We start from the raw sequence: 15,000 nt of genomic DNA on the forward strand, positions 1-15,000 counted from the left end.
GAGAGAGAGAGAGAAAGAGAGCAAGAGAGAGAGAGAGAGAGAGAGAGAGAGAGACTGCAGCATCATTGGAGAGAAGTGCTAGAACGTGCAGGTGAGGGGAGGAGGAGGAGAATGCGGGACTTTTACACACTCCACACACACACTCAGTGCACACACACACACACATACACACATAGCACATACACACATACTCAGCACACACTCAGCACACACACGCACACTCAGCTCCCCTTCCGCAGGAATCACTCTTCTTGACGAAAGAAAAAGCAACGGCACGGCTCGCCTTCGCTTCAACTACAGACTGCAGCACAGAAAGAGAGAAGGAGGGAGAGAGAGAGAGAGAGAGAGAGAGGAGAAGAGAAGCGGACGGGATCCTGCGCAGAGACTTTGAAGAGAGAGAGAGAGAGGGAGAGGGAAGAGAGAAGAGAAGAGCGACGCTGAAGGAGGAGGGGATAGAGCGATGAGAGAAGGGCAGAGAGTGAGAGCAGAGAGAGAGAGAGGGATAGAGAAGAGAGAGAGAGAAGGAGAGAGCAGAGAAGAGGAGAGAGAGAGAAGCGAGAGAGAGGGGAGTGCTTGAGTCAGAGGAGTAGAGTGAGAGACCGAGGAGAGGAGGGAGAGAGAGAAGAGGAGGGAGCGAGAGAGAGACGTCTGAAGTCACGGACGGATCTCTCTCCCTTTTGTGTTCTGCTGCATTGGCAGTTTAACAGTGAGGGACCGCAGCATCTCAATGAAGCGGAGAAAGTGAGCGGGGGCTGCAACTCCTCTGCTGGGAAGGGACACGTGTGGACGGACATCTATCAATCCAGGCGTCCCTCTGTGGTGTTTCGGTACGGTGGGCATGTGCTGAAATCCATCTGGAAGTGGACTCTGGCGGGACCTTCTCTGGATGGAAGTGAGATGGGCTTTTCCGTTCAAGGATATTCCGCTTGGACTGCGCATGAACGTGACTGGAGAACTAACGGAACTAACGGACTGAAGGAACTAGAGGGATTTTTGGGAAGACTTGACTGACCTGGATTGTCTTGGGAGCAGGGATCTGGCCAGGCAGAAGCTTGAGAGGAAAGAAAGAGAGAAGAAAGAGTGAGAGAAGACTGAAGAGAGACGATCAGACACCTTGGGCAGCGAGAGAGTTGAGGCATTGCTGCGCTGCTACCTCGTGCTGGTCCTCCAGCTGCTGACTCAGCTCACCCCAGCACACTCAGCGCTCCGCTACAGGGATCGCGGAGGAAGGTCCAGCGGACGTCCGACGATTCGGCATCGGGATGCCTACCGGCTTGTCACCTCCGGCACTAGGCGTCGGACCTCACTGAGACTGGATCAGATTGACAATGTGACGAGGAGGAGCTGACCACCAGCAGCCGGAGGATTGACCGGGAAAAGTTGCCCCAGTGCCAGATGATCTTCGATGAGAACGAGTGCTTTCTGGACTTCGAGGTGTCCGTTATCGGGCCACTCCAAAGCTGGGTGGACTTGTTCGAAGGGCGCATTGTGGTCACCGACGTCAACGACAACACACCTACCTTCCCATCTCCAGTGCTCACCTTGTCCGTGGAAGAGAACCGTCCCATAGGAACACTGTACCTTCTACCCACAGCAACCGACCGGGACTTCGGCCGCAATGGCATTGATCGTTACGAACTTGTTCAAGACAGTCGGGACCAGCGGCGGCCTGCTAGCGCTAGCGTGCCAACCGGAAGCAACAATGGAACACCGGACAGGAGGCGGAGCCAAGAGGCAGGGACAGTTCCTGCAGGGCGGAGCAATGTGTTTGAGCTGCAGGTCGCAGACACACCTGATGGACAGAAGCAGCCTCAGTTGATTGTCAAAGGCCCACTTGACAGAGAAGCGCGAGACTCCTACGAACTCATGCTCCGGGTTCGAGATGGCGGAAATCCACCTCGATCTTCGCAGGCTTTGCTTCGAGTTGCAATCACAGACGTAAACGATAACAGCCCACGGTTTGAGAGAGCCGTGTACGAAGCTGAAATGGCAGAAAACACCCCACCTGGGACTCCAGTGCTCCAGGTACGAGCTTCTGACCGTGACATTGGAGTGAATGGACAGGTGGAATATGTCTTTGGTGCTGCCACAGAATCTGTGAGACGCCTCCTGAGACTTGACGAAGCTTCTGGCTGGCTGAGTGTCCTGCACCGAATTGACCGCGAGGAAGTTTCACAACTACGTTTTACCGTAACTGCCAGGGACCGCGGGCAGCCACCTCGAACTGACCGTGCCACTGTCATCCTGAATGTCAGAGACGAGAATGACAACGTGCCTGTTGTTGAAATCCGCAAAATCGGACGCATCCTTGTACGGGATGGTGCAGCTATGGTTCCAGAGAATGTCCTCGTGGACACTCCTGTTGCTCTGGTGCAAGTATCAGATCGTGATCAAGGGGAGAACGGTGCTGTGACCTGCACGGTTGTGGGTGATGTCCCATTTACACTGAAACCTGCTGGGGAAAATGCACTCGCTCCGCCTCCTCCACCCACGGATGACGCCTTTGAGCGAAATAAGAAGAAGTTCTTCCTGCACACCTCAGCGCTCTTGGACTATGAAGCAGTTAAGGATTACAGCGTCACAATTGTAGCCGTTGATTCGGGAAGCCCAAGCTTGTCCAGTAACAGTACCCTGATGGTTAAGGTGGTGGACATAAATGACCATGCTCCTTCCTTTGCACAGAACTTAGTGGAAGTTCACTTTGCAGAGAACAACGCACCGGGAGAACGAGTGGTGACTGTGGTCGCAGCGGATGCTGATAGTGGCAAAAACTCAGAGATCGCATACTCTCTGGATGCATCAGTAAATGGAGCATTTTACATTGATGCTGATAATGGGGATATCCGTGCAACTGGTGCCTTAGATCGGGAGCAACGGGAACGGTACGAATTCCGGGTGATCGCTAGGGACAAAGGGTCGCCTTCTTTACAAGGGTCTGCAACTGTTGTTGTCCAAATTACGGACAGGAACGACAATGCGCCCAAATTTGTCCAAGAAGTCTTTACTTTCTACGTCAAGGAGAACCTTCTGGCAAACAGCCCTGTAGGAATGGTGACGGTTACAGATGCAGACGAAGGTGAAAATGCGGAACTGAGTCTGTTTGTGGAGGAAGACGAGGACGAGGAGGAAGGAGGACGGAAACAGGAGATGTTCTCTATTGAGAACAACACTGGCACCATTTTTTCTGCTTCTTCTTTCGACCGTGAGAGTCGTAGCACCTACACGTTCCGGGTTAGAGCCGTGGATGGAGGAGAACCTCCCAGATCTGCGACAGCCACGGTGTCCCTGTTTGTCACGGACGAAAATGACAATGCTCCATCAGTCACAGCTCCTGCTAACGAGTCGTACACACTATTACCTCCAGCCAGTGGTGCACGCACGGTGGTTCGAACCGTGATGGCGTCGGACGGAGACGCAGGCTCCAATGCTGACCTGCGGTTCTCGTTGGTCGGAGGGAACCCCTTCCGTCTGTTCGAGATTGGGCCGAGCAGTGGCGTGATCACATTGGCAGAGCCACTGGAGCGTAGGCACCGGGGGCTCCACCGCCTGGTCGTCAGGGTGAACGACAGCGGAGTTCCCTCGCTCTGTACCACGGCCCTCGTCCACGTCTTTATCAACGAGAGTCTCACCAATGCCACCCTAGTGGATGCTCAGGTAACACACAGCCAACTAGCCCATCATGCTTTAGTTTACCTGCCAATAGTTTGGGGACACAATAACACTTACTTTATTTAGAATAAAACTAATCACAGGGATCTTACTCAGCTCCAGTCCTTGTCCCAGTGTACTGCTTGGTGTGGACACTTGGCTAGAGATATAGTGGTCACATTGGTCTTCTCCTTTAGGTGGTTGGGGACACATTTCTTGTTTTTTTTTTTTTTGTTTTTTTTTTTTGATGACTCTTGGAAGACTCAGCATTGGATCCCAGACACATTAGTGATAGACAAACCGGGTACACAGTACACACACACACACACGCACACACACAGAAGACACACTGAAAGTTTAGCATGCAACTATGCATAAATTATCATAATTTTACATACTAGTGCATTCCAGCTCTAACACAAGTAGGACATTGATCTGAGGCGACAACTGTCATTCTCTTATATTTGAGATGGACCAATGATGAGAAGACAGCACACAGTGTCCCCAAACTTCCGAAACAGGGTGCATGGCATGTCCAGCGATCCTCAGACTGAAGTGTCCCAGAAAATGCACCTCCTGGGGGAGACACAATTAAAACAAGAGCTAAACACAGTGGACAACACAAAGACACAGAGACAATAGACCCATGACTGGGATATAACAGGAAAAAAAAATTACACAGTCAGGGTTAGTTCTGGCTCTCACACTCTCCCATCACTCCAGAGAATGCAGTTGTTCCACACACCAGCACTGGGTGAGTGTTCACTTATAAGCGTGTATTCATTCATTATAAGGGTGTCCAAAAACTATGGGACATATAGAGACACAATAGAGACACAATGGATGCACAAGGGCACACACTAGACACACAGTAGACACAACAGAAGGCACAAACACACACACACACAGGTCCATTGTGTCCCATTGACTTTATTGCCTCCTTCATTAAACACTACACAAGTGTCCCACTGTATTGAATGCAGCACAGTGTGTGTTTACTCCGGCGGAGGACAGTAGGAGCAAGGGATGGAACGAGGGATGGAGTGGTGCAGAATTTAAAATGAGTGCAGACACATACCCCAAAACAGAGGTGCATTGTGGGCTGTGTCCGGACACTACTGAACAGCAGCAGGAAATATCAGAGATGTGTTACAGTGTTTAACATTGACTCATTACCTATACACACACAGCTCCTATTACACACACACAAACACACACACACCTAGAGTAGTTCTGTATAATATACACACAGTCATTTACAGTACACCCTGCATGAAACAAATACCTAAACACACTCAAAACACTTCATAACACACACACACACAGCCAGGTACAATACTCACACAACACATCTATCATTTATCATCCCACTTGCAATCCTCTCTCTCTTCCCATTTTTTTACCACTTCCTCTTTCCTACCATCTCTCCCCCGGCCCTTTCTCTTTTTCATATTTTTCCAATTTTCCACATTTTTTCCATATTCCTAATTCGTCTATTCACTCTTTTTTATTGCTTTTTTTTCTCACACCTCCTGTCATCCCTCTTACACTCCCCCATCTCCCCTTCTTTCTCCCCTTCCCCCATCTTTACATTTTCACTTTTCATTGCATTTCTTTTTCAAACTTGTCTCCCTACTGTTTTGTATTGCTTATCTCAATCACATCATATCTCTCTCCCTTTCCTCTCACTCCCTCTCTGTCTCCTGCAGGTGGCCCGTAGTCTCTCTGCCCCCCTGTCTCTGGACATTGCGGGTGACCCAGACTCAGAGAGAGCTTTAGGGAAACAACGCCTCAGTGTGGCGGTGGGGGTCTTGGCGGGCGCAGCGGCAGTGATCCTGGTGATCTTGCTGGTGGTGACGGCACGGCAGTGTGGCTCTCAGGCCAAGAATGGCTACGAGGCGGGAAAGAAGGAGCCAGAGGAGGACTTCTTCAGCCCCCAGGCCCCTGCAGCCCTCAAACCCACGTCCGAGCGAGGACGGAAGCCCCGGAGGGACAAGCGAGGAGGCAGCACTGGCACCAAGGCTGAGCGCTCACTCTACAGTGGCATTGTCACGGTGAATGGCTGCCGGAGGGCCACACTGGATGAGGACGAGGAAGAGGACGATGTCACCAGCGCCAGTGAACGCCTTGCGGCCCGCTATTGTTCCGCAGCCAACGGAGACCCATCCAGCCCCCGGCTAGGCACCAGGAGACACCAGTCCAGCCCTGACCTTGCCCGGCACTACCAGTCCAGCTCACCTCTGCCGGCCGTCCACCTACAGCCCAACTCTCCCCCCGCAGAGGGCAAGAAGCACCAGGCTGTCCAAGAGCTTCCACCCACCAACACCTTCACTGGAGGCAACGCAGACGCCATGAGCCTCAGCTCAGACCACTGCTCTGAATACAGCTGCCACAACAAGTACAAACAGGTACCAGCTGAATTCAGTACAACAGACAGGTTCCACCTCATATCAATACTGACATATACCAACTTAACACACTACCATTAGCAGGTACCACATGAAAACAAGTCCACTTCTTTCACTATTTTACGTACAGCTGCCACAAGAAGTACAAACAAGTACCACCTTAATTATGGCTGAGAGATACCACCCCTACCACCAGTAATGAAATATACCACATAAAATAATTTCAACACAGACACCATAAGCTCCATCTCAGACTACTGCTCTAAATACAGCTGCCACAACAAGTACAAACAGGTACCACCTTAATTCAGTACAAAAGACAGATATCACACCTTATATCAATACTGACACGTGCCACCTTAAAACACTACCAATAACAGGTACCATCTTAAAACAAGTCCACTACTATCACCTCTCCAAATACTGCAGCCACAACAAATACAAAATGGTATCACCCTAAATCATTAACAAAGACCAGTACTGCCTCATATCAGTACTGGCACTTACCACCTTAAAACACAACCATTAACAGGTACCACCTTAAAACAAGCCCACTACTATCACTACCCCAAATACAGCTGCCAGAACAAGTACAAACACGTATCATCAAACATTATTTCAGGTACTACCTCAATACTACTGACACATACCACATTAAAACACTAACACTAACAGATAAAACCTTAAACAGGTCCACTGTTATCACTGTCCTGTAGAGCTGCCACAACAAATACCAATACTGACACATGATTTTAACACACTACCACTAAGAGGTACCATATTAAATTGTTGCAACACACAGGTACCTCCTCATATTAATACTGACATGTATCACTTTAAAACACTACCACTGCAGGTACCACCAGTAAAAAAATATACAACACACACTGCAAAATATATACAAAAACATACACATTAAAAATCTTCGTAAATTAAGATACCACCTTAAATTCTTTGAACACTGCTTGAACCTCTACAACTACAAGTACAAACAAGTACCACATTATAGTATTACTAACAACAGCTACCACCTTAAACAGCAAGCACTGGTAACATGTTTAAAATGTACAAAAATGATTACTGCTCCAACACAGCTGCCAAAATAAGTACAAACGAGTACCACATTAAACTATTACCATGAACAGGTTCCACCTAAAATTTTTCATATTAACAGGTACCACTTTATGCTTTCACTATTAACAGGTTCCACCTTAAATTATACGTACGGCTACCACACAATCTTACTATTAATAACAAGTTCCACCATAAATTTTCCTACAAACAGGTTCCCCATTAAATTATTGTTACTAAGATGTTCCACCTTAAATTCTTACTACAAGTTTGCAATTTAAACAGCGTTCTCCTCCGAGCAGTGGTGATTATCTGATTGTGTTGAAATTCTGATTATGTTTAGTCTCTCTGTGTTTGTGTGTGTGTGTGTGTTTGTCCTGGTCCACACTGTCCCTAGTTGAGACAGTCCTTCTGAAGATCAGGGGTAGACAAAGCAGAGTTAAAAGTAAACCATTGCTGTGTCCGAAATGTCTCCATGTTCCTTATTCCCTACATTACTCACAGTGAAGTGCACTATTATAAGGAATTGAGTTCAGCAGGTAGTGAAAAATGTTGGACATGTCTTCACGCAGGTTTTTAACAAGTGATGCAATGGATTATGGGTAATCTGCTATCCACTGGTGCACATAAGCCATTTCTCAATACGGGTTCTTGTCTGTACTTGTGTTCTCGTGTTCTTGGGAAACATCATCAGACTCAGCTCAAGTACTGTTCCATTTAAAAGTCCAAAAGTACAGTTCAAATACCCGGACTTGTTATTGACTTCTGTAGACTTGAGAGAGTCAGATATCCCAGAATGCATTTCGCACCAACCTCAGTGCTATTAATGTTTTTACGCCATGGAGACGTTGACTCATCAAGTACACCAGTGTTCCAATTACATAACAACCACAGCGTCCACGGGAGTTTGTACTCGTCAAGTTTGTACTACCAAGTACAGCAGTTCAACCTTGATGTACTTCGTACTGAGAAACAGCCATAGTTAGTACAATACTTGTTGTGGTGCATTGTGGGATTGTTTGAGTGCACTGAAAATTGTCCACCATGTTTTCAGACACTCCTAAAAATATGGCTATGTTTTTGGATCAATTAGGCTGTCTACTGCAGTCTATTTCCCATAATTGCATGTGTTTTGTGTCCACCATTTCTTGCTACCTGCTGTTTGTCATCTTAAAAACTCCCATACCCACACCCCACATCAAACCCTTGTCCCCATGAAGATAACGATGTGTGGTTTAGCTGGACACTGAGGCGGGTGTAAATTTAACTCTGCTGTCATTTTTAGGCTGTGTCCCTTGATAGTTTATTTATTTTTTATTTATTTACCTGTTTATTTATTTATTTAGCTACCTACTCATTCCTCCCTTTTCCCTCAGACAGCTGCATTTTCTTGTCTTTAGATTCAATCTTGATCTCATCACTGTCACCTTCAAACTTGTCCTTGACTGCATGACCCCTTTCAGACTTTACTCAACTTGATCTAGTTAAACCTGGCCTTGGTCTCGACTCTTTTTAGTCTTCATCTTGGAACTTAGATTGTTTAGTAGACTCTGTAATTGCACTAATGGACCTTGACTTGGTCTCAAGTTGTTCTATTAGACTGAGCTTTGACTTAGTCTCAGTACTTCTGGTCTTAATTCAGTATTGACTTGGATGCACGGTCAGTTTGATCTGGTTTTGATTTGGGCTAAGGCCCATTTATCCATAGTCTTGATGAGACCTAGATCCCATTTAGTCCCCTATTAGACTTAACTTCTTTAGCCTCTATGTTGAGGTCCTGACCTGGAAATGGTCTAGGACCTCTTTAAAATCAGTCTACATGCATTATTAACTGTTTTTAGGCTCTGTCTTGACTTGATTTCAATATTTTAGGCTTGTTTTAGACTTGGTTTAGACTTGATCTTTAGATTCTAACTTGGCTTTCTTTAGGCTTCGTCTTTAGACTACCTTGGTTTTCTTGGTCTTAAGACCTAGTCTTTAGAGTCTGCCTTTGGCTTTCTTTAGACTGGACTTTGGCGCTACTTAAATTTGGTCTTCATGTTGTTTTCATTTAGATTCAGTCTTGAACTGGTCACTGTCGCATTAACACTTTTGTCTTGACAATGTCTCATCTCTGTCTCAGAATTAACTGAACTTTGTCTGAGTAATGGTCTCCCTCTTGATCTTCTTTAATCCAGCTCTTCACTTTGATCTGGTTTTCTTTCAGTCTTCTGGTCTAGATTTGGTCCTGACTTAGTTTCAGTCCCTGTTAGGAGTAAATATTGACTCAGACTCAGACTTGCCTTGGTCTTGGGGCCCTTTAATCCAGCTCTTCTGGTCATATTTAGACTTGGTCTGGATGTGTCATTGACCTGTCTTAGGTCCATAAGTTAGATGAGGACAAGTCTTAGAGCATTCTGATTTGAATCCTTTACAAAAACAACAAAGGAATTAGCTTAAACTCACTAATGTTTCTTTATTTCTTGGCTACAACACCTGGCCCGAGTGTGTGTGTGTCTATGTGTATGTGTTAATAAAAAACCCAGTAAAAAGCTAAGTGATGTAAGTGAATTAGTCATGTTGCTAAAGCTGTAGGTGTATCCTCCGTGTTTCTCTGATCCTGATTCTAGCTGGCACTGGGCTAATAGCATAATGGACAGGGGCCAGTTGTGAGGGTCTGGTCTGAAGTGGTCTCTGTCCAGATCCTTATGGTGCCAGAGCTAAAAACTGCTGGATTCAGCTGCTAAGTTTTAGCCGCGTTATCATTTCCATTTTCCTCTCAGATATTTATAGCTCATAGACTTGCTGCTGAGATGAAGTTCTGGGCAATGCAACCCTTTTTACACTCTTGGGTCATTTCTAATTGTGGTGAAAGATGGAGCAGCTCTCGGGCATCTGGGACCCTTTGTTAACCCTTTGGATCCCATTAACATTCACTGTGACCTTTTGCAAGCAAAGAAATTGGACACCATTTGAAGTACTAACCTAAAGGTGAACACTAGAATAGACCAATTTAGCCACTCTGTGTTTACATGTAAGACTGTTTTAATTTGTCTGTTTTATCAATATGCTAATTATGTTAATTCAATAACTAAACTATACTATATTAGTTACTTATTTAGAAATCAATTAAAATGTATAATATTTTTATTCATAAAAGTAATACAAGAAATGTTACAGGTTTCAAATGCCTGTGTTTGATTAAATTATATTCATAATGACAAGTATTAGCTTAGCATTACCATAATATTGTAAACTATATTTTTATTATTATTGCAGAAATTCATGTTTTTGTACATTTCTCCTTAATTTCTCCTAAACTTTTAATGTTCATGAACTTCAGATGTCTTTGTTTTAACCCAAAATATAATGCTAATGTCCACTAGAATTAGCTTAGCACTTGCATATTATTGCAAATCCCTTAGGTGTGACAGCAGATGTAAGCTGTATCTTATGCTTTCTTATCAACTTTTGTTTAACGTTTGATGTTCCTGAGTTATTGATGTCTGTGTTTGCTCTAAAACAGCCAAAATATGCTAATGTCCATCAGGATTATCTTAGCACTTACTTACTACTGTAAATACTATAGGGAAGCTAGCAGAAACGAGAGTTTTTGTAGGTTTTAATTCAATTCTTTTTAACTTTTTTCTCAGGTTTTTATATTCTTTATATTCTTTATATCCTTGGCAAGCTCTAACAGTAACAGTAATTATTTGCGACTTGATTGGCAAGATTTGTCGGTGGAGCCAAAGTGGCTATGTTTGTAGTTAATATGTTTTAAGTGCTAAAATATTGTTAAAAAGCCTGCCAAAGCTATAAGTTGTAGGTTTTTAGCTAAATATTACATGGATTCAGGTCTCGGTGACTGGTCACTGCTGTAAAATCACTGTTCTGTTTTTTTTTTTCCCTTTCATTTCTGTTCTGTCGTTGTTTTTTTCGGAGCGAAGGAAGTAGGCTGAGGAGCAGAAGGCCAGTGCTAACCTATTTTTCCTCCGAACTGCAGCTCTGCAGCTCGATTCATCACTACTCTCTGCCTGTCTTCTTTTTTTTCCCTTCCTCTATTCTCTCTCCCCACATCCCCCGCTCTCTCTCTTTCACTCTCTTTCTATCTCTCTCACTCGTTCTTTCTCTCTCTCTCTCTTTCTCCTGATGAAGCCAGGGGTGAATATATGGGAGAGATCTGTTTCTACCTGCTCTGTTTGAGGAGGGAAGAGAGAGAGAAAAAGAGAGTGAAAAGAGAGGGAGAGATAAAGCGAGAGAGAGATAGAGAGAGAAAAAGAGGGTGGGTTTGCGGTAAAAGGAGGTGTGTTAGTCCAGGAGGTGCAGAGTGTTCTGATGGGTGATGTCAGAGTCTGATCTGAGTTTGAGTCTCTGAATCCTGGAGTCTACAAGGACCACACACACACACACACACACACACACATACCTAGAGAGAAACACAAAAACACACACACACACACACACACACATACCTAGAGAGAAACACAAACACACACACACACACACACACACACACACACACAGGCAAAAACCATACCCTCTCACGTCAGTGTGTGTGTGTGTGTGTGTGTGTGTGTGTGTGTGTGTGTGTGTGTGTGTGTGTGTGTATGTGTGTGTTAGCACTGCTACCACTGCAGGACATCATAAAGTTGCCAGGGCGACATTCTAATAAGAAAACACATCTGAGAAAATTGGTTGCTGTGTGTAAAAAGATCAAAGGTTTAAAGATCAAAAGATCTAACCAGAGCTTCTGGAGTTAGGACTGTGTCGATAATGTCAATAATCAACTGAAAAAAAAACAAATTGTGCACCTTAAACCATTCCCAGGTGGTTGCTAGGTGGTTGCTATGTTGTTGCTTTGTTTTTCAAATGTTTGCTTTGGTGATCTTAGTGGTTGGTGAGTTGTTGCTCTGATATCCCAGGTGGATGTTAGGTTGTTGCTATGGTGTTGTTAAGGTGTTGCCAGGTAGTAGATGGTGTTTCCGAAAAGATTGCTCTGAGTTTCCAAAGGTAGTAACTCAAACTGTTGCATTGATGTTGCCTTGCTCATATATCCCAGGTGGTTGTTAATAGCCCATTTAGGGTTAAAACATGGTTGCTAAGTGGTGGCTATATTAACCCATTGTAATTGCTAATGGGTTTCACTGAGTAGTCCAACACATTGTAAGCCTGAATATGATTGGTTGTTTTCTCTGCCATTTCATGTGTCTACATTTCAGCTCCTGAAGGCTTAATCAATGACATTTCTTGCCTGAGTCAATATGCCTAGATACAGCAGGGAACACCACTCCTGATTGGACAGTGGTTTTTAAAGCAAACCTTTTGATTCCCTCTGAAATTTAGCAGCAAGGAAGAGCATTAACAAGAATAAGGGTCCACACATCAGCCATGCAACAAGAAAGTGCTGATGTGTCATTATGGAGACGTGCCTCTCACTAGACCTAATCAATCAACGTACGCTAGAGTGATCCTGACCTCAGCAGGAGGGTTAATCCATTACAGAGGGAATCCGCTTAAGCACCCGCGATCTGTCAGGACATTCTTGCTCTGTTTTTAGGAGGAAATGCTTACTCGAAGGTTTTGCGTGTGTGTGTGTAGGAGAGTGTGTGATCTGTTCTGACGGATTAATGAATTATTGATCACTCTGTAATTAACTCCTTTGCTGCTGAGCTTCGTGACCTACCATAAGTTGTGTGTTTGAATATGCATGTATGAGGAAAGTGTGTGTGTGTGTGTGTGTGTGTGTGTGTGTGTGTGTGTGTGTGTGAATTTAAAAATATGCCGTGTGAGGTCGTTTGAATGTGTGACTGGTTTCAGAGTGCCTCTGTATTAAGAGATAGAGAGAACAGAGAATATGTGTGTGTGAGTGTGTGTGTGTGTGTGTGTGTGTGTGTGTGTGTGTGTGTGTGTGTATCTATGTCAGGAGAGTAGCCAGAATTTCAGTGTAATGGCGGTCCGGTTACAGGGTGAAGAGGACAGAACAAACTAAAGAGATCAACACTATGCTCCTATGGCTCTTTCCAGGAAACTTTCTTTTCAATATGGAAAAATGCAGGAGTTATCCTGAATTCCACATGTTCCCATTGCACCATTCCTGAGGATTTTGTGTGTCTTGTATTCTTAGGGTCCTATATTTCTGATCCTGTGGCCCTAATACTCCATGGCCTTATATTCCCATATATCAATATTCCCAACACCCTACATAATCAAGTTCCAATTTTCCCAGTATCCCCTTGCCCTAGGATCCTATAAACCTAGGGTACTATATTTTTGAGGCCCTCTTTTCCTAGTACCCTAAATTCCCGTTTTCTAATTTATCCAGGATCCCATATCCCCAGAATCCCTCTATTCATATGGGCCTATAATCCTGTATTATTTTAGGGTCCTATACACTCATGTTACTGTATCCTGAGGATCCTATGTCCCCAGGGTCCTATATTCCCAGGTTCTTATATCCCGAGGGTCATATCCCATGGGTCCTGGTCAAATACACACGGTGTGTTATGGCTCAGGCTCCTATACACACACACAGAAATATTAATTCATTCATTCATTCATTCATTGTCTGTAACCACTCATCCAGTTCAGGGTCACTGTGGGTCCAGAGCCTATCTGGAATCACTGGGCGCAAGGCAGGAACACAGCCTGGAAAGGGAGACAGTCTTTCCACTCACACATTCACTTATACGTGTTTTTGAACCGTGGAATGAAACCGGACCACATGGACCCTGGAGCTGTGACTTCGACACTACCTGTTACGCCACCCTACAGCCTCATACAGACATGTGTACTGTATATGTGTGTGTGTGTGTGTGTGTGTGTGTGTGTGAGAGAGAGAGGAGAGAGAGAGAGAGAGAGAGAGAGAGAGAGGTGCAGTGGATGTATAAAGAGGCTAAATTGCTCAGGTTATTCATAAGAATGGGGGAGGTTTGTGTGTGTGTGTGTGTGTGTGTGTGTGTGTGCGTGTGTGTGTGTGTGAGATAGTGTTAGACAGAGAGAGAGAGCATGTGAGCTCAGTGCACTCTCAATATTGAATTGTGCACTGTGTGTGTGTGTGTGTGTATGTATGTGTTACTTTGTGTGACCGGTCATCTACAGCTTATAATGGAAATCTTGTTGACCCACATCACAGTGCTCTGTCTCTCTCTCTCTCTCTCTCTCTCTCTCTCTCTCTCTCTCTCTCTCTCTCTCTCTTTCCCACTCTTTCTCTCTTTCTTAAAGCAGAATTGTGGTGGAGTTAAGGTAGAATTAATATTAGGCTGGAGATACACTGTTAAGATGGTCTTAAAGCACAGTTGTGCTGGAGTTAAGGAGGAATTGTGCTGTTTAAGGTGCAGTTAAGCTCTTTAAAGCAGATAATGTGGATGTAAGATGGAGATAACCTGGATCTTTAAGGTGGAGCTAAGACCCAATTAATGTGGATTTATGATGGAGATTTGGTGAAGTTAAAGAAACAGTTCAGGTGGAGTTCCAGGAGAATTAACATGGAATCAATATGTTTACGGTGGAGTAAAGGTGAAGCCACCTGTGATACAGGTGCGTGTGCACTGCAGGTGACTCTGTGTAACTTAACACACACACTCAGGATCAGACGACAGGTCAGATAGACAACTGATATCTCACACGCACACACCCTTAGCTTCACGCACGAATACACAGCATACTCCAGCTCGTCTCACACAATGGAGAGGGAAAGAAAGTGACAGAAGATTAAGAGAAGAAGGAGGAAGAGTGGGAGAGAGAGAGAGAGAGAGAGAGAGACTTCTACATTACATTTTTAAACAAAGAAACAAAAATTTACATTATTCAACAAACCCCAACTCTACAGAAAAGCCTTTTTTGAAATCTCACAGTCCAAGTAGGAAAACCCAACACTCACAATCTCTCTGTTTTC

General features: G+C 44.8%; 1 protein-coding gene across 1 annotated transcript in view; it reads left to right on the forward strand.

The window, feature by feature from the left end:
* The first annotated feature begins 1,325 nt into the window (after window positions 1-1,325).
* Window positions 1,326-15,000, forward strand: part of pcdh7a (protocadherin 7a) — a 29,859-nt gene continuing 16,184 nt past the window's right edge. The window contains exons 1-2 of the mRNA XM_066659944.1: window positions 1,326-3,654; window positions 5,358-6,056. Of these exons, the coding sequence (XP_066516041.1) occupies window positions 1,396-3,654; window positions 5,358-6,056 (2,958 nt within the window). The 5' untranslated portion in view covers window positions 1,326-1,395. The remainder of the gene's footprint in view (window positions 3,655-5,357; window positions 6,057-15,000) is intronic.

Source organism: Hoplias malabaricus, chromosome 2 (assembly GCF_029633855.1).
Source record: "Hoplias malabaricus isolate fHopMal1 chromosome 2, fHopMal1.hap1, whole genome shotgun sequence".
Classification (NCBI taxonomy): domain Eukaryota; kingdom Metazoa; phylum Chordata; class Actinopteri; order Characiformes; family Erythrinidae; genus Hoplias; species Hoplias malabaricus.